At 37.0% G+C, this 18,939-nt stretch overlaps 1 protein-coding gene and 1 long non-coding RNA gene across 2 annotated transcripts; both read right to left on the reverse strand.

Annotated features, from left to right (window-relative positions):
* Nucleotides 1–366: 366 nt before the first annotated feature.
* Nucleotides 367–2,090, reverse strand: LOC134205761 (uncharacterized). Its single transcript, XR_009978192.1, has 2 exons — nucleotides 774–2,090; nucleotides 367–698 (listed from the first exon to the last, which is right to left on the reverse strand). It is a non-coding gene; the product is annotated as an uncharacterized LOC134205761 (long non-coding RNA).
* A 1,388-nt stretch (nucleotides 2,091–3,478) lies between these two features.
* Nucleotides 3,479–18,784, reverse strand: LOC134205025 (thioredoxin domain-containing protein). Its single transcript, XM_062679888.1, has 5 exons — nucleotides 18,497–18,784; nucleotides 4,508–4,832; nucleotides 4,285–4,446; nucleotides 4,100–4,225; nucleotides 3,479–3,843 (listed from the first exon to the last, which is right to left on the reverse strand). Exons 1-5 carry the CDS (start codon nucleotides 18,633–18,635, stop codon nucleotides 3,630–3,632), a joined length of 966 nt encoding a protein of 321 aa, XP_062535872.1. The 5' UTR covers nucleotides 18,636–18,784; the 3' UTR covers nucleotides 3,479–3,629.
* Between the last annotated feature and the right edge of the window lie 155 nt (nucleotides 18,785–18,939).

Here is an 18,939-nt window from a genome sequence, read left to right on the forward strand (position 1 = left end):
GGACCGCATGCGGTAAGTCGACTTGCCGATGGATGATGATGATGATCAGTGACTAATCCTATACACTGAACCAAAACATCAGCCTCATATCGACTGATCATAGCTTCGCTCCCGCCTTTTAACAAAAATCATACGCTTTGTGGATGACAACCATTTCATTATACCTCATGCCGCATGGCAAGCACTATATGCGAATCATCCAACAACCGACTGACTTTCAAGCGGATACCGAATGACAAAATAGATGATTTTCGTAAGAGTTTCAAGCAGTAATTGGAAGCGTCAAATATACTTCCCATATAAACTTTGATTTATTTTGTTTCTGCTTTGTAATGAATTATTTCCTTTGGTTCTATATAAAAGACATTTTTATTTAGATTTAAAATTTATTTAATTCCTTCATCGCGGTAATGTTTTCAACTGGTTAAAAAATTATACCTAATATGATAATCCGCGGCGATGCGTTATGTTGACTATAACTTTCCTTTGAGCCATTCGAGCCGTATTCCGACTAATCCGTCAACGTTGAAATTCATACACGGAAAATACGAAAGCCTTGACCAACCTGATACCAGCTGAGCTCTAAGATCAACCACCGCCGGATTTATATACGCCATCCAAAGCCGTTGAAATTGATTGCTCTATCCCGTCATTTGCTGCGACCATTGCCAAGAGCTCGACCAAAAGTACATTTTACTCTAGAAATCAAGTAGTTTATAATTAACTTTTATTTAGTAAATACTGCCGATTACACTTGTTTGGTATGAACGCACTTTCATTGTTATGAAAGACGACACTTTCATTGTTATGAAAGACGACACATTCAACATGCATCCATGACCATTGTTCGCTGATCGGATGATTTTCTTTTGATTCTAGGCGGGTGGGTCAGATGCGCCAGGGCAGCATACGGTAGTAAGAGGAAGCTTATTAAAGAGAAGGAAGATGCGAAATCAGTCGTCCCAAGGATGATACTTAGGTTCAGTGTATGCAGCATTTATTTGCATCTCAAGATACCATAATTGGGTTGTTTAGGGGTATAGACCAATGCAAACTCTAACTTAACCTCATTTATTTTGACAGTTCACAGAGCTTGTTAAGAAGGTGTTAGAAGAAAAATCGATGAAGGGAAAATTAAAATTCATATTTTTAGTTCAAAATTGTTGTGATTCGAATATTTTAGTGTTATTCTTTGCATTCAGCATGAAATCAATCGCAACCCGCATAATTACAAACTGTACATGGACATTTTCCCGTGCGGTTGGCAACAGTATCCTTTAATGTTGACAACTGTATATGAACAATCTTATATAAAGTTTCAACAGTTTGTGGTACGGTTATTTGACAAATAACAATATGTTGAATGGGTTGTTAAGTTATGTCACCATAAAAAATCGGCCGTTTTCGCCTGCAAAATTTTCGCTCGACAGTATGATAAAATGTTGACATATAATGCAGGAAATATAAAACATTTTCGGGACAGCATGTTATACATTGACATTTAGCGTTGATGTCGAGCAGTTATGGTTGAATAGCCGAAAAATATTTGATAACCGCAACGTAAACTGTGAAGCTATATCTTACATCGTAATAATGATTCTGACCATATAACATGTTGTTTTTTATTATGCGGGAAAGGACATCTACGTGCGAATAAAATGACGAAACAATTTTATCGGAAGCTGCGCCGGAGGCTAAGTCCCGGAGAAAAAGCTCTGTGAACTGTCAACCTACGTCATCATGCACTGGTCAATATATGTTTTAACATATTCTGAATCTGAATAAAAAACTAAGCCTAACCCCAATTTTTCAGAATTTTTGGAGCCCCGGAACTAATTTTAATTTGCATTTTAAATTTATATTGAACTAAAAAATTGTTCTTATGCTGCATGGGCCAACTGTCATTCTATGAATGTTAGTGTCATTCTATCGATTAAAATGGCTTATTGTTTGCTGTATAAAAATGTAAATAAAAGGTTTACAAACAAAATAAAAATATGTCGGAGATCAGAAAAGCATGCTCTTTATGTTAAACTGCAAAAAACTCGATATTTTTCTGACCTAACAACCCAGCAAAGAAAAATATGAGGTTTTTTATAGTTTAACATAAAGAGCATGCCTAGCTGATCTCCAACATATTTTTATGTTGTTTGAAAACCTTTTATTTACATTTTTATACAGCAAACAATAAGCCATTTCAATCGATAGAATGACACTAAGATTCATAGAATGACAGTTGGCCCATGCAGCATAAGAACAAATTTTTAGTCCCATATAAATTTAAAATGCAAATTAAAAATAGTTCCGGGGCTCCAAAAATTCTGAAAAATTGGTGTTAGGCTCAGGGTTTTATGCAGATTCAGAATATGTCAAAACATATATACCCCTAAACAACCCAATTGGGTTGTATTGCTTGATTTCAGTAAGTCGAGCGTAATGAATCCATTTCTGGCTATCGTCTCACCCAGGTGTCTGGTTGCAGATTTCGTTTCCCTTAAAAGCACTTATTATAATCATGATACATTTGTCGATATTCTGTTTCTTCTACTATTCCTAGAAAATACAATAAAATCATTACAAAAAAGCATGATGAAAGTATCAAACCCATGTGTAACGTGAAGGAAATATTTGACATTTCGTTTGTTTGTTGATACCGGGTGAGTGCCAATGTTTTTCAATGAGTCAAGGCCTGCATTGATTGAAATATGTAAATATTTTCTACCTCCTGAATGTCAAAAAGGCACTTACAAGGCCGCCATTATCGGGCGCAAAATGCTGGATACCCGCATAATTCCAAACGATAGCCAGTTTTCCGCGAGCGGTAATGGCCGCCAGCTTGCTTGCGGGTTAGTCTCTGATTTGACGTTTCTGGAGGTCAACTGCACCCACCATTCGAATATTTTGATCAATGTGGTATATAAAAAGGCTTGGATTCATTGAATCAGCACCTTCTTATATGCCACATTGGTCAGTATGCTCGGAGCAGTGGGTGCAGTTGACCTCCACAAACGTCAAATCAGAGACTGACCTGCAGGCAAGCTGGCGGCCATTACCGTTCGCGGAAAACTGGATACGTTCCAGGTTGAACCATAATGATAATGGTACTTAACCATAACCGTACTGTAGTCTGATAACGTTTTGACCATAGTGACTATGGTTTTCGTAGACCGGACTGTATGAGCAACGGGTTGTTAAGAATGTTAACCGTAAGAGAAAACGATTTTCTTCATACATTTTTGGAGGAAAGATTGTATCAGTACTATATTGAATATGGTCCGTAGACTGTAAACTTCATTTATTAAGGTTGAGATAATTGTTTTACCATAAATATGTATTGTTCGAAGAACTTAATGTTTTGGGTAACGATATTAACTGTGTCCATGAAATATTTGTAACTGTGCGAAGAACGGTAAATTTGTATGCGGATAGACAATTACAGCAAATTATTGTATTTGGGTCATAATAAATATTGCATAACTGTACTTTGATGGACTTCCAATCAAATATTAAAACCCATAAATTTATTGACGAACAGAAACCTCACATAAGTACTCTTATTGTAAAATAATCTTAATTCATTACTATATGTTTCTAGAGCTGGCACAATACCAACTTCTTTTGAAAAAGCTTTATTTCGCTTTTTTTGCGCGTGTTTTTTTGCTTTTCGCTGCGGCTTTGCAGCGTGTCAACACAGCTAGCACGATTGCAGCTGTGAAACCCAAAATTACAAATGCGATCATTCCGAACATCACATAAAACAATGCAGGATACTCCGTTCTCAGCACATCAATGTATTCCGGCAAGTTCTTCAAATAGTGTACTGCTTGCTCCACTATTTGATCGCTGAAAAGACAAGTAGATGAAGTTTATATATCATATCCGTATCGGTTTGATATTTTTTGTGCCCATTCAAGTTGAATTCAGGAATTGGCAATTAGCAAAGTTTGATTTTGCTCAGAGTTCGTGCGTTATAACTAACTTTGCTACTGTATGATAATGCAATTTGGTTCAACGTACGGATTGCGAGAAAAAAATCCAACTTCCCTGGTTGCCCATTCTGGTATGCAACACAATTGACTTTATTATGTACTGTACTTACAATGGTGACAGCGGAACAGGAACTTTCTCCGGTTTAGAGTTTCTATACCAGTCTTGGGCAAAACTGACAAATGATTTGATATCGTGCTTTTTGATTTCATAACGATAGAATTTACCTTGTCGTAAGCTGGAACAAAATAATGGATTTAATTTCTGATTCAATATTCAAGCTACCTAAGATCTTACAAAACAAATGAGGGTACACTTGTCACATGGAATCTGTCAGCTGTAGCACTTCCTTTGCCATCTTTATCGATCCTGGCTACATTCATGCGTGTTTTAAGTTCTCCGGCTACAGCTTCCCAAACAGCAGTTAATCGTTGACAGTCAACGCAGTTCGAAGTATAGCTGATGCAAAACGTAGAAATTTATAGCTTTAGGTTACCGTTGCATGCATGCATATACTTACAACATGATGAACCAATCACCTGTTGTGGCTCCACTGGAAGCCTGGGTAAGATGTTCAAAGTTTTCATCGGATAATTCCTTTACATTTGGATCTTTGTTTTGAACAAATTTTCCTATTATAGCATCCTCGTTAGCTGGACCATCGTAGAGCAAAGGTACGCCATGTCGGAAGTAAACCACAGCTGGTTCTTTTGTTGGACTGTACAGACGAACCATCTGGCTTCCTATTGCTTTCACAACTTCTGCTTCAAGATTGTCCCTGATTTCTTGTTCTATTTTCTTCAAAGCAATTTCTAATGTATCACATGTTTCGCAATTGTTCTTGGCTGAAAATACAAATTAAAATTTTCTTTTGTAGTTTAGGGGTATACATGTTTACATATTCTGAATCTGCATAAAAAACTGTGCCTAACCCCATTTTTGGAGCCCCGGAACTATTTTTAATTTGCATTTTAAATTTATATGGGACTAAAAATTTGTTCTTACACGGATATACAGGAATACTCATTTTAGGAGTACTTTTTATTCACTTTGTAGAATATTGCCTATACGTCAAATTATGCGTACTTTAGTTGTCGGAGGGAGAGCATTTTTACGATTTTCGTGGTATGCGCATTAAATTGAGAAATGCGTAAAAAGAAGTACATTACAAGAAAAGAAAATTTTCATGCACGTAATTTCATAGTTGCAATTAGTCAGTTGTTGTGAAAAAATATTTGATGTATACGCTCGTTTTTGATATACGGACAGTTTGGTCTATATGGAAGGTATGCAATGTTAGTATTCTTTCAAAGATTCTTAAAATAATATAAAATGATCATTGTTGTCCTTTTGGATTAGGAATCGCAAGAATCAACAAGCCCGGGTCAGCAGCAGAATCAGAAGCCGTTGCTAAACGCTTCCGCCGCGTTCTTCGCCAAGCTGTTATATGACGTGCTCTGCTCTGTGACCACTGCAGACGAGCTCGGTAGTCTAGTGGCTACCGCTTCTGCCTTATAAGCAGGAGGTCGTGGGTTCAATTCCAGGCTCGTCCCTTTCCTACTTTGTATTTCTATCTTAGTTCTTTCTGTGTTTCACGTTCTACCAAAACGATTCCTACTGTTATAACCTTCCACACAATCCCAAAACCTCCCGTGGCACCTATTAGAGGTCGTAGAGTTCTCTGCATCTTTCTTAAGTAGGTGTCCAACAACCATCCTTCCCCTTCCTCAGCATTCGCAAGGACGTGGCCAGGACAGATCTCGACTATTGGAGAGTACATTGCTTCCATCTAAGAGATAGTGATTAGTCCCGAATCAATATCTGTGGTAACGTATGAAAGTGATGCTACTCTTATACAATAGTCTTGGCTTGTACCACCTACGAATTTGTGCGAATTGCTCGATGCTAATGCGATGCTAATGCTAATGCGCTGCTCTGTGACCACTGCAACCAGTACTGGAAGCTGCCGCTGCCTTCAAGATAGCTGTGTAAGGTCTAATGTGCCGGCATGCTGAAAATTTCACTGAAGAGGAAATTTGGATGGTCCCAGAAAACCCCAGGGGTACGGGAATCAAAGGTGTACGTATAATGTATTATTATCAGTGGTGCAATTTATCAGCAATGCCTGCTGAGTGTGATTCTTTTATTTTGTATTTTTCTCTGCTCCTTTTTGCCTATGACGGTACCTTTCAGCCAGAAAGACAAAGCAGGAGTAGCTTAGCAAACTCGGTTTGCCAACAGTGGGCTGAAGCTGATGATCATTCGGCACAAATTTCCTGTCTTTGTCTTTCAAGTGATAGTATTCACCCATGTATTTATATAGGGCCGTCGCATTCACGTAGCAGCGAGTGAATTGAATGGACTGTCACTGCGGGCTGCGAGTGCAATTAGAAAAGAGAACTTTTGTTTACTTTATCTTTGATTGTTGCTGCTAACCATTTTCAGTTTTCACTGCTACGAAGTGAGTGTGAAGGGGCAATGATATCAATATCCTACAAATTTCAGTCACTGAGATTGAGAATTCGCACCACTGATTATTATTATTAATTAAAATAAAAATGATTTTAGATTTACTGTCATATGTTTTATTATCAAAATAAACTAAGTTGAGCAACCTTACCGACTTTCAAAAGCAAATCCATGCATAAAATTGTAGGGGTAAAAAGTACACATTTTACTTCTGTTCTAAAAATACACACTTTTTACTTGTAAAAACCCAGATTAATCCACCTAGCGATGATAGTGCCTTTCTCGTTTCTTGCGAGGGAGTAATTTCTTCGCACTTTTGGTATGAAAAAAGTATTTTGACCATAACTTCTGAGCCAATAGTCCGATCCGGCCAATTTTTAATAGGAAACAATGGGACATTATTCTGCGTCGAATGTTGCGAGCAAATCGGCCGAGAGTAAGTCAAGACAAAATTTTCAAAACGACTTATCTGCTTTTGTAAACAAAGATTCGAACGTCGATTCGACGAATCTGATAACACTCCCACGCAAACAAACACTACCAATAGGCAGGTGAAGGTCTCGGCTACCTGATGATGGCGTTGGTTTGTGTCGAAGTGCTATGAGATTCGTGCAATCGACGTTTGAATCTCTGTTTACAAAAGCAGATAAGTCGTTTTGAAAATTTTGTCTTGAAGTGCCTAAATAGAGAGTAAGATTTTTTTTTGTGAAAACTGGCCATAACTCTGAAGCCCATAGTCCGATTAGGCCGGTTTTTGATACGAAACAATGGGACAAGATTTAGATAGAGGTTAAGGATAAGTCACAGACAAACAGACGTAATACTGACGAAATTCCCATCGACCATGAATTCAACGACTGTTTTAAATTCAATTGATTGTGAGTTTCACATCCAGAGGCGCGCGCATCGTATTTTTTCGTGTTTGACATTTCACACTAGCGCCTTCTGTTGACATTGTTGTACTAAACTTGATTTCGTGCAACATGCACGCGAGATGGTGGCAAAGTAATTGAGCGATGATTTTTTCAGGAAAATGTTCTAGCTGTTACGTCTGTTTATCTGTGGATAAGTGAGTATCAGTCAGTGAGTGAGAGAGATTATTTTGCGCACAGACATCACTTCAATTCGTCGAGCTGAGTCGATCGGTATATAACACTATGGGTCTACGGGGGTCCTATAAAAAGTTCGTTTTTGGAGCGAACATATAGCCTTTAAGTATAGCAGTATACGCTAACCGCAAGTCGAGCACATTTGTATATGGGCGTCCATATACAGATGTGCTCGACTTACGATTAGCGGCAGTATACGAGAAAGGCAAAAAGAATTTTGGTCATAACTTCTAAGCCCATAGTCTGATCGGGTCAATTTTCAACAAATAATGGGACAGGACTCTGCGTCGAATGCAACTTGTTGCGAGCAAATCGGTTAAAGATAAGTGCCTAAAAATGAGCTAGACGTTTTAACGTGTTTTAATATGAAAAAAAAGTATTTTGGCCATAACTTCTTAGCCCATAGTCCGATCGGGTCAGTTTTCAATAGAAAACAATGGGACAGGATTCAGTGTCGAATGCAACTTGTTGCGAGCAAATCGGTGAAGGATAAGTGCCTAAAAAATGAGCTAGACTTTTTTGCGCACACACACACATACACACACACATTCACACACACAGACATCACTCCAATTCGTCGAGCTGAGTCGATCGGTATATAACACTATGGGTCTCCGGGTCTCCTATAAAAAGTTCGTTTTTGGAGCGAACATATAGCCTTTACGCATACTTTGTATACGAGAAAGGCAAAAAGTATTTCGGCCATACCTTCTAAACCCATAGTCCGATCAGGTCAGTTTTCAATTGGAAATAATGGGACAGGATTTTGCGTCGATTGCAACTTGTTGCGAGCAAAACGGTTGAGAATAAGTGCCCAAAAAGTGAGCTAGATTTTTTGATGTGCTTTTTTATGAAAAACCCAGGTTAATCCACCTAGCAGTGATGATGCCTTTCTCGTGCATTATAAAATATATTGAAAAAATCACATTAGAAAGGTCAAAAAAGCTTTTTGGGGGAATAGATCACATTTTTCGATCATTTTTAATATTTTTGCCTTGCCACCATTCAAAAATTTTCATTTTTTTGAATTTTCAAGGGGGACCTTTGGGGAAAAACAATGTTTTTTCAATAATTCCGAAAAGCAATGATCGGGCCCATTTCCAATAGCAAACAATTCCCCGTCGAATGCAACTTGTTGCGAGTAAATCGGATAATTCTAAGTTCTAAAAAGTGTGCCTACAAAATTTGTACACATACACACACATACACAAAAAAAACAGACGTCACCTCAGTTTGTCGAGCTGAGTCGATCGGTATATAACACTATGGGTCTCCGGGCCTTCTATCAAGTTTTTTTAGCAATCATATAGCCTTTCGGTACAACTTTGTTGTACGAGAAAGGAAAAAATGCATGTGTTACAAATATGCGATCGTACGGTAGTACAATGATTAGCGATAGTAAATACAATGATTAGCGCAACGGCGCGTTTTGAAAAATACATATGGATTAAAATTCGATATGTTTCCAACTTTCCTGATTCCCACGTAGTGTTTTTTCACCAATGTAATATTAAAGTTCAATCATACTACATAGTTGTATGTCATACATTGATTTTGCATCCCTTTGTGTAATAATTGTACAAGTACACTTGTGAAAATGAAACCAACAATTCACATAAATATAAATGAAAAAAAAAGCCGCATAATATGGAAATAAGGAGGTGTATGAAAACGAACGCTATGTTTAAATCACCCATATGCCCAAACTACACCATCATTCCACCCAAACCAACCAAACCACTCAAACCAGAAAGCAGTTAGCCTTAATGACACGCCTCTTCTTTCCTTCCAAAGCATGAAACAAAATGGCAGCAAACGTAACGAGCGCACGAGAAAGCATGTACGTAGGTATGCGATTTTTATTTCCAACGACGAAACTTTTACAGCTGTGTTGAGGCGGATGAAGTCATCGGCTTCGGGTCTCTAGCGCGTGTGTGTTCGTCCATTAGTTTTCGTGTTCCACATTTGAAGCTTTGGAAAACTTTGCTTGAGAGGTTAGCATCATCAATAAAGCACGAAAGAAGCAACACAAACATTCATGCTGTCAGTTATATACACGGTGCGAAATTTATTCACCGCATGCAGAAATGCTACACCCTTAATTTGTTTTACTCAATATTGTGCGGTTACTTGCTAAGTTTTTTTTAAACTTTATTAAGTGTTATTTAATCTCCAGATTATGTTCAACACCGTATTTGCTAAATGGACACGGTCGGTTAAAGTAGCTGTTCCTTAAATAGTTCGTTAAAGTAGTCGCTAGATTATTCGCTGTTGGTTTGAGCGAGACAGAGTATATGTCAAAAAAAATTAACCAGGTGTATTGTTCGAAATGAACGTTTATCAGCAATGGACTTTCTGCTGTACTATAGATCTCGCATAATTTATCAAAAGGACCTAAGTAACATTTTTTTCATGAATTAATTTGAGTACTGCAATCAACAGAACAACATGAAAGCTATTGCGTTTCTTTTCTAAAATTAGCATACTGGCTCACCAGTTATGCGCCGGGTCCCATGCGCCGAGTTGTGCGCCATGCAAAAAGTAAATAAACCAATGTCAAATAGATGTGAGCTTTCGGTAAGCTTTTCCACATTCGTTTGTAAGGTATGTAGCATATTGTCGCCCCTTTACGAAAAAATATTTTTAAGTGAAATTGTTCGAGGTTTAGTAGTTTTTTGCTTTTCTTTCGCCTGTGTTGCGTTCGGGATATTGTTTAAGTGGATATTAGTAGTGCAATTATGTTTAATTTGTGATGTAATATTCTACACTTAAATTGAGTAAAGTACCATAATATGAAACAATACCTTAGCGGCGCACAACTAAGCGAGGCAGAGGTGAATGAGCAAAATGCTATAATATCTCGAGAATCACAATATTGATTGCAGTATTCAAATTAATTCATGAAAAAAAATGTTACTTACGTCCTTTTGAAAAGTTAAGCGAGAATTCATGAAAAAAATTTACTTAGGTCCTTTTGAAAAGTTATGCGGGAAATGTAATAAAATGCGTAAAGCCAAAATAGAACTTTTTGGGAACTTGCAAGTGTTCTGATTGTTTAAGTTGACTTTTTGTAAATTTATTGGTCAATATTTAAGAAGTGCAGTTAAAAGAAAATGGCATACTTAGGCTGTGAACCATTCCACCGATTCGTTTAACTTTTAGTTAAAATTTGACACTTCGATGGTTATTTTCCCATCGTGGTTAAAATTTTACTCCGAAGCCGACCCATTTGAGTTTTGACAGATTGATAGTTATTCGGAACGAAATGGATTTGGCGCCAATTTTCTCACGAACAAAGTTTAACTATCGAACTGTCAAATCTAACCATGCTCCGGAGCAGGGTTATTTTTAACCACGGCAAAATAACCATCGAACTGTCAAATTTTAACTAAAAGTTAAACGAATCGGTAGAATGGTTCACAGCCTTAGTTTATTCAAATTTGATTCAGACTATCTTTTGAAAAGGGTCAAACTTGTTTTTACTGATTTTTTCAAATGGATATAATCGAAAAACGACCCTTCCTACAAAAAAGTGTTGTATGGGTGACTATCGCAAAATCAGTCAAACTTTCTAATAAAACTTTTTGAAAAACTCAAAATTGAACCCTACACTAAAAAAAATCGATTTAAAAATTAAAAGTCGATTTGCAAAAAAACGCCCTTTTCGATTTGGACGAAATTTTGTCTCAAGATAGGTGATTATGTTCCCTACCAACCGTCCATACATCGCAAGCTGGGCACTTTGAAGGGAAAAAATTTTTCTAACAAAAACTTTTTCTTGACGGAATTGATTTTTCAGTGTCTTTAAGGGTGGATTTAACATATGTATACATAATATACTCATATTAAATATTCCTGTACAGTCAGGCAGAGTACAATGTTTGGGTCGTAACTGGTCGCAACTAAAGAAGCTAATAATGGAATATAATATTTTTTTTGAAGATATAAACCCCTTCTTAATATTACTCTTAATTTAAAAACAAACTATATTTAGTGGCTAAATTAGACAATGTATCATAAAAATAGATTTGCTTGGGGTTCTATAACGATGGCTTTCATTGGTTTAATTTCAGATGAAAAAACACTGAAAATAATTCCGACAAGAAAAAGTTTTTGTTAGAAAAACTTTTTTTCCTTAAGAGTGCCCAGCTTGCGATGTATGGACGGTTGGTAGGGAACATAATCACCTCCCGGATAAAAGTGTACCATAGGCTCAACAGTGTAAACAATTGAATTACCATATGCTCTACGGTATACAATAGGATATATTGTTTCTTGATAGTTGTCCATATTATATCAACACCGTGGATATAATATATTAACATTGTTCTCTAATGTAACAATACTTCCAATTGTTTTTAGAACATGTTAGTGCATAAATTTTAATCATTGATAACTTCTGAAAATTTTGTTCAAATTGTATATTAGCAATATAACAATATTTATCCTATTGCCGCAAATATGCATTATTTTTCTTAAAACTTCATTTTTGACCGGTAAAGCTGTCATAATTAAGAAATCCAATATCGTATTGTTTTACTATAAAAATACAATTCAACCTAATGTAATTTGAATGGTTTTTTTCCGATATTTCAACAATATATTTACGATACACTCTATTGTTTGACAAAAAAATATGTATGAAAAAATATCAAATTTTGTATAGTTACGATGCTTAACAACCCGTACGGTCTAATGCGAAAACTTCATTTACAATTTAATGAATGGTTCATAACAATACATTCTAATGTATTTCTATTATTTCATCTACATTCAAATTTATTGTGTTTTATAGTGATGTTACAATACATTGTATTGTTTTTCTATAATATTTTTTATTCGGGCTATCTTGAGACAAAATTTCATTTAAATAAAAAAGGGCGTTTTTTCGCAAATCGACTTTAAAATTTTTAAACTGATTTTTTTTAGTGTAGGGCTCAATTTGGATTGTTTCCGATATTTTCACTAGAACGTTTGACTGATTTTGCGATGGTCACCCATACAACACGTTTTTGTGGGATGCGTCGTTTTTCTATTATATCCATTTGAAAATATTAGCAAAAAAATTTCAGCTCTTTTCAAAGGATAGTCTAGATGAAATTTGGAAAAACATTTTTGTTTTCATTTCGGATCATCTGGTGATTTTTCATTTCTCATTTTTCATTTCTTACTTTTCACTCCTCACTTCGCACTTCTCACGTCTCACTTTTCACTTCTCACTGCTCACATTGGCCCATAGGGGAAAGAAATGGCAGAAATGACGCTTAACTTTTAAAAAGAACATATGTCACCTTTTATTCATGAATTAATTTGTGTACTGCAATCAAAAGCTATCATATTGGTCTGTTGATCGCAATATTAAAATTCATTCATGAAAATATGTTTCTTAGGTCATTTTGAAAAAATAAACGAGAATTTTCAGTGTATACATGAAATCTTAAAATAGGTACATTTTAACTCATTAATGGGTTTCTATGTTTCTTTGTGAAGTTTTTTCTTCCGTGTAAGCTGTGTATTCTATGCTGTCAGTGTGCCGGTTTCGAATAAATTGTGTCTTGGGAGAACATAACCTAGAAAATCGATAGCTTATTTGTTACGAAATAATGATGTCTCATAACTCTTTGAATATTTACTATTTTTTGAGAAGTGCCATCATTATGAAACTCAATAGTGAACAAGAAGAAAACATTCCCCGTCGAATGCAACTTGTTGTAGCAAAATCGATTCAGGTTTAGTACTAGAAAAATTGGCTAATGTTTCAATGTGCACACACATACGCACACACACACGGACAGACAGACATTTGCTCAGTTTGTCGAGCTGAATCGAATGGTATATAATACTATGGGTCTACAAGCGCTCTATAAAAAGTACGTTTTGGGAGTGAAATGAAAGCCTTTCTGGTACAACTTTGTTGTACGAGAAAGGCAAAAATGTATATTGGTCATAACTTCTAAGCCCATAGTCCGATCGGGTCAATTTTCAATAGGAAACAATGGGACAGAATACTGCGTCGAATGCAACTTATTGCGAACACATTGGTTGAGAATAAGTGCCCAAAAAGTGAGCTAGACTTTTTAATGTGCTTTTTTATGAAAAAAAGTATTTTGGCCATAACTCCTAAGCCCATAGTCCGATCAGGTCAGTTTTCAATAGGAAATAATGGGACAGGATTTTGCGTCGATTGCAACTTGTTGCGAGCAAATCGGTTGAAAATAAGTGCCCAAAAAGTGAGCTAGACTTTTTAATGTGCTTTTTTATGAAAAAAAGTATTTTGGTCATAACTTCTAAGCCCATAGTCCGCTTAGGTCAGTTTTCAATAGGAAATAATGAGACAGGATTTTGCGTCGATTGCAACTTGTTGCAAGCAAATCGGTGGAAAATAAGTGCCCAAAAAGTGAGCTAGACTTTTCAATGTGCATTTTTATGAAAAAAAGTATTTTGGCCATAACTTCTAAGCCCATAGTCCAATCGGGTCAATTTTCAATAGGAAACAATGGGGCAGGATTCTGCGTCGAATGCAACTTATTGCGAGCAAATCGGTTGAGAATAAGTGCCCAAAAAGTGAGCTAGACTTTTTGCGCACACACACACATACACACACAGACATCACTCCAATTCGTCGAGCTGAGTCGATCGATATATAACACTATGGGTCTCCGGGCCTCCTATAAAAAGTTCGTTTTTGGAGCGAACATATAGCCTTTACGTATACTTTGTATACGAGAAAGGCAAAAAGGAGTAAAAAGTATGCCGATTTTGACGTATGAGCAGTATACTCTTAAATGGGTAAACGAAATTTACTCATTTTAGGCGTAGTTTCACTTTTCCACGATTATGCGTACTTTATAGATCTAAAAGAGTATATTCAGGTTACCGTGTATGTTGCATGGGCCAACTGTCATTCTATGAATTTTAGTGTCATTCTATCGATTAAAATGGCTTATTGTTTGCTATACAAAAAGGTTTACAAACAAAATAAAAATATGTTGGAGTTCAGAAAAGCACGCTCTTTATGTTAAACTATAAAAAACCTCATATTTTTCTCTGCTAAACAACCCAATTATATTTTGTTTTTCTAAAGTTAACTACACTGCAAAAAAGTTTACACATAAAAGACTTTGAAGTATGCTCTTTTGACTATAAAGTATTCAATTATAACTTCAAAGTACACCCTTTCGTGGGAGAATGGGACTACAAAAAAAAAGGAATAAATATTATGCACAATTATGACTATCTTTTATTCACAAATGCCTGGGCCTGTTGACCCATTTTTGGGTAACTGCCCTTTTTACAAGACTTTTCACCCAAAAATGGGAAGAATTAGAATACCGTGTAAGTAAATATTCTTATATTTTTTTCTTTCTTGTCTTAATATGGAGGACACACTTGTGGTATTCATGCCCTGGTACAATAATCTTGAAATGAGTGCCATACCAATTATTATTGTCTTCATTGAAGATAGCCTTGAAATTAATTACTTGTCGCCTTGTACCATGGTACGAATACCACAAGTGTGTGCCCTATATAAGGTGAAGGTGGGTTGAGTACCAAAACAAAGCTTTGGAAGTATTGGTACAATAAAAACTGTCATACTGTAGTAGTATTAGCACAGAGAACAGACATGGAGGCTCGAACAAAATTTCTTGCAAAACATGTGTAAACAAAAGTGCTGTCCAATGAGCAGCTCGAAGTAGCTTGAAGTTCTTCCCGTCCTGCTCTTTTTTGTCAACAAATGGGCATGAGCAGGACAGGGAGAAACTTCGAGCTACTTCAAGCTCTCATTGGACAGCACTAAAAACACCGAACCTCAACGCCATCGACGTCGACATTGCAACTCACAATCTAATGTTGACAACACGATGGCGCTGGTATGCTCTTGCATGCATCACGACACTAGCGCACAGTGGCATTTTTTGATGACGCTAGCGCTGATTATGCACGGGTAAACGGCGACATTCCAAAGTTATTTCAAAATGAACAGTAAAAAGTTATCACAACATGGCGAGTGCAGCTTCAACGTCTGTTCTCTGTGGTATTAGTGTCGTATTTATTAAAAACAAAGAATATTAGTAGGATGGTTGAAAAAAACGACCCTGCTCCACCACGCTCACCCGATTCCGTCCCATGCTCCGAGTGTCCACCAAAAACCGATTTGAGCAAAAAATGGTTGAGCACAAGCCGGTTCAATTGTATGAAAACTAGTATGGGAAACTAAACCTTTCATTACACTGGCTACAGCACCTCCTCTCCAAACGCTGGCAAAAAGAGAACCCACATAGCTGAAAACAACATTCCAGAGACTTCACTGAACGAAAACTGCACCGCAGGAAAGATCCATTGATTATGTAACGCAAAAAATAGCATTTTATATCTCGCTCACCCTCCTTAGCCGTGCGGTAAGACGCGCGGCTACAAAGCAAGACCATGCTGAGGGTGGCTGGGTTCGATTCCCGGTGCCGGTCTAGGCAATTTTCGGATTGGAAATTGTCTCGACTTCCCTGGGCATAAAAGTATCATCATGCTAGCCTCATGATATACGAATGCAAAAATGGTAACTTGGCTTAGAAACCTCGCAGTTAATAACTGTGGAAGTGCTTAATGAACACTATGCTGCGAGGCGGCTCTGTCCCAGTGTGGGGATGTAATGCCAAGAAGAAGAAGAAGAAGAAGAAGAAGATCTCGCTCACCCTCATGTCACACTCTGGTGCGATAGTTATCACAGACAAATTCTGGCTATTTTGTTGAATTATACGTTTCACTGATGCCTTCTGAGAAGCCTAATTATCATGCTAAAGATTCGCAACCTCGATTAAAATCGACTACCAACTATTGAAAGGACCACTCAATATGCATTGTCTAGTTAAAGTTAAAGCTCTTGAATATTTCATCCGGTCATATGGTCTCCCCCTTCGCCAGCGCCCAATGACGGAGTGCCACAATCAGAATAATGTAAAATTCAACCTCGCCATATCAACTGTCATACAAACTTGAAACGACCTGTGCACGGTGAGCCTCTATTCAAACCAGCCCAAACCATCGGATGACACCCAAATTATGAATCATAACTCCATAGTTCTTCCATCCTCAATCCTCCTTTCTTGTTCCTATTCCCTTCTTCCTTCTTTTGCCTTCCTTGTTCCTTGTTCCAACTTCTTTTTTCTGGTTTCTTCTTCCTTCATTTTTCTTTGTTGCTCTTCTTCCTTCTTTCTTTTTGCTTTCTTATTTCTTAATTTTCCTTGTTTTTTCTTCTTTTTTCTTGCTTCTTTCATTTCCTTGTTTTTTCTTCCTTTCTGTCTTCTTTCTTCTACCTTCTTCCTTGTCCTAGTTTCTTCTTCCTATTTCTTTATTCTTTTTTCTCTATTCTTTCTTCATTCTACCTTCTTTCTTCTTTCTATCAACCTTTTTTCCTGTTCCTAGATTCGTCCTTTCTTCTTCTTTCTTTTTTTCCTTCTTCCTTGTCCCTTGTTTCTTCATCTTCTTCATTCTTTCGTCCTGTATTCTTCTTCCTTCATTTTCCTTTTTTCCCTTCTTCCTTCTTTCGTTCACCTTCTTCCTTTTTTTTTCTTCATTCTTGTTCCTTCTTCTTTCTTTCTTTTTTATTCTTCCATTTTTATCCTTCCTTCTCCTGTCTTCCTTCTTCCTATCTTCATCTTGCTTCATCATTATTCCTTCTTCCATCTTTATCTTAATTTTCTATGTTATTTCTTCAATCTTTCATCTTTTTTCCTCCTCCCTTCTTCCGTCTTCCTCCTTTTTTTCCTTTTCCTTCCTTTTTCCATCCCCTCAATTTCAGCCTTTCAATACATTTCAGCTTTCTAATACTTTCAGCCTTTCGGGATTTCAGCCTTATGAGCATTCAGCCTTTCGTAGGACATCCATTTTTTCAATGCCCTTTGAGAAGAAGTGAATTGCAGTGATAAAGCCACCAAATCACGAACGGCTATTAAATTGGCACGAAACTGCTGATTTATTTTATAATTCGGGCCGAAATACATACACTCAGCGAACTGGACTATCGAAATTCATAACTGGCGCCTTATGAATCTTCGACCGATTATTTCACCAGCAGTGCTTCTTATACGCAGTTACCTTCCCGACTATTCAAGCGTCGATGGGCGTGTGGTCTACATACTGGCCTCCCAACCCCGACGTCCATGGTTCGAACGCCGCACTTCACTTTTTTTTTAAATGAAAATCATCATTCATAAGGCAACATATTAAAATTCATACCGATTCCTTGTGGCAAATTTTCATAAGGCGTTTGATTGAAAATCATACGTCCATTTTCCTCAGTGTAGGACTCTTTGAAGAAACATTTTCATTATCACGGGAAGTGAATAAATCAAGCTCTATCTGGAATAAGGGCGAATGTCGCAAGAGAGGATTCTCTTCATCGACTTCCCCTCTTTTAAATAAAAGTGACAAGCAGCTGATTTCTTTGTGGTTTATCACCTCAGAACGATAGAAAACAATGCGAACTTGCATTCTGAGGTGATAAACTGCAAAGAAATCAGCTGCTTGTCACTTTTATTCAAATGAGGGGAAGTCGACGAAGAGAATTCTCTCTTGCGACATTCGCCCTTTTACCAGATAGAGCTTGAAATATGCTGTGAACAGGTTAGTAATTTGAATATTAAACTTTTGTTCGATGCATTCGAATGTTGGTGGGAGAGGAGTGCGGATGGCCCGTGGAAGGTCCGGTGCCATATTGGCTGCCATCGTGGTACTCTTCCAACTATGTCCTTAAAGCAATCATTATCTTGATCATTATCATTGCAACGTATGACGTCATTTTACCGACGATCTTCGTACGATTTGTATTTAATCTCAAATTTTAATGTTTTATAGATATTATATTACAATAAATATATTTTTAACCAGGAATTAATGAAATTGTTTTAACTAGCAAAATAGGAATATGTACTTACAGAACAAAACTATAAAATTGGAATGGCTGTGAAACAATTTCACGAGATCATCATCGGTGACCTTTTTAATGCCGGTTCCGGTATCAGCAGATACTAACGCGAAAACCACAATAAACACCGCAGGATTCAACTGTCTCATGGCGCCTGGACGGAATTTGAGTAAATCTATTTTAGAATTGCAAACGTCTGCTAGTAAACATAAGTTTAAAATCAAAATTTCGCAAATTGTTTTATTCTGAAGCACAACGCATTTCACACAAAAATACCAACAGCCATCATCATCATCATTCTGAAAACTGACAACGTATTTTGACAATTGGAAACGTCTCACATCTTTTTATCGACTTTGTACTTTGGCTCATTAGGCTTTCAGCGATCGTGTACGTACACGCACGTTTCACTCACACTTTTACTCGGTTTGTTTGCAACCACGAGCAGCTGTC

This window comes from Armigeres subalbatus, chromosome 1, assembly GCF_024139115.2.
Source record: "Armigeres subalbatus isolate Guangzhou_Male chromosome 1, GZ_Asu_2, whole genome shotgun sequence".
Classification (NCBI taxonomy): Eukaryota; Metazoa; Arthropoda; class Insecta; order Diptera; family Culicidae; genus Armigeres; species Armigeres subalbatus.

Excerpts from the sequence above, each read along its gene's own strand:
- LOC134205025 (XM_062679888.1), bottom strand. The coding sequence starts at position 18,635 with ATGAGACAGTTGAATCCTGCGGTGTTTATTGTGGTTTTCGCGTTAGTA. Across the intron at positions 4,226-4,284 it reads AGTGTACCCTCATTTGTTTT|CTTACGACAAGGTAAATTCT; the intron begins GTAAGATCTTAG and ends ATTTTGTTCCAG. Across the intron at positions 3,844-4,099 it reads CCTGTTCCGCTGTCACCATT|CGATCAAATAGTGGAGCAAG; the intron begins GTAAGTACAGTA and ends TTGTCTTTTCAG.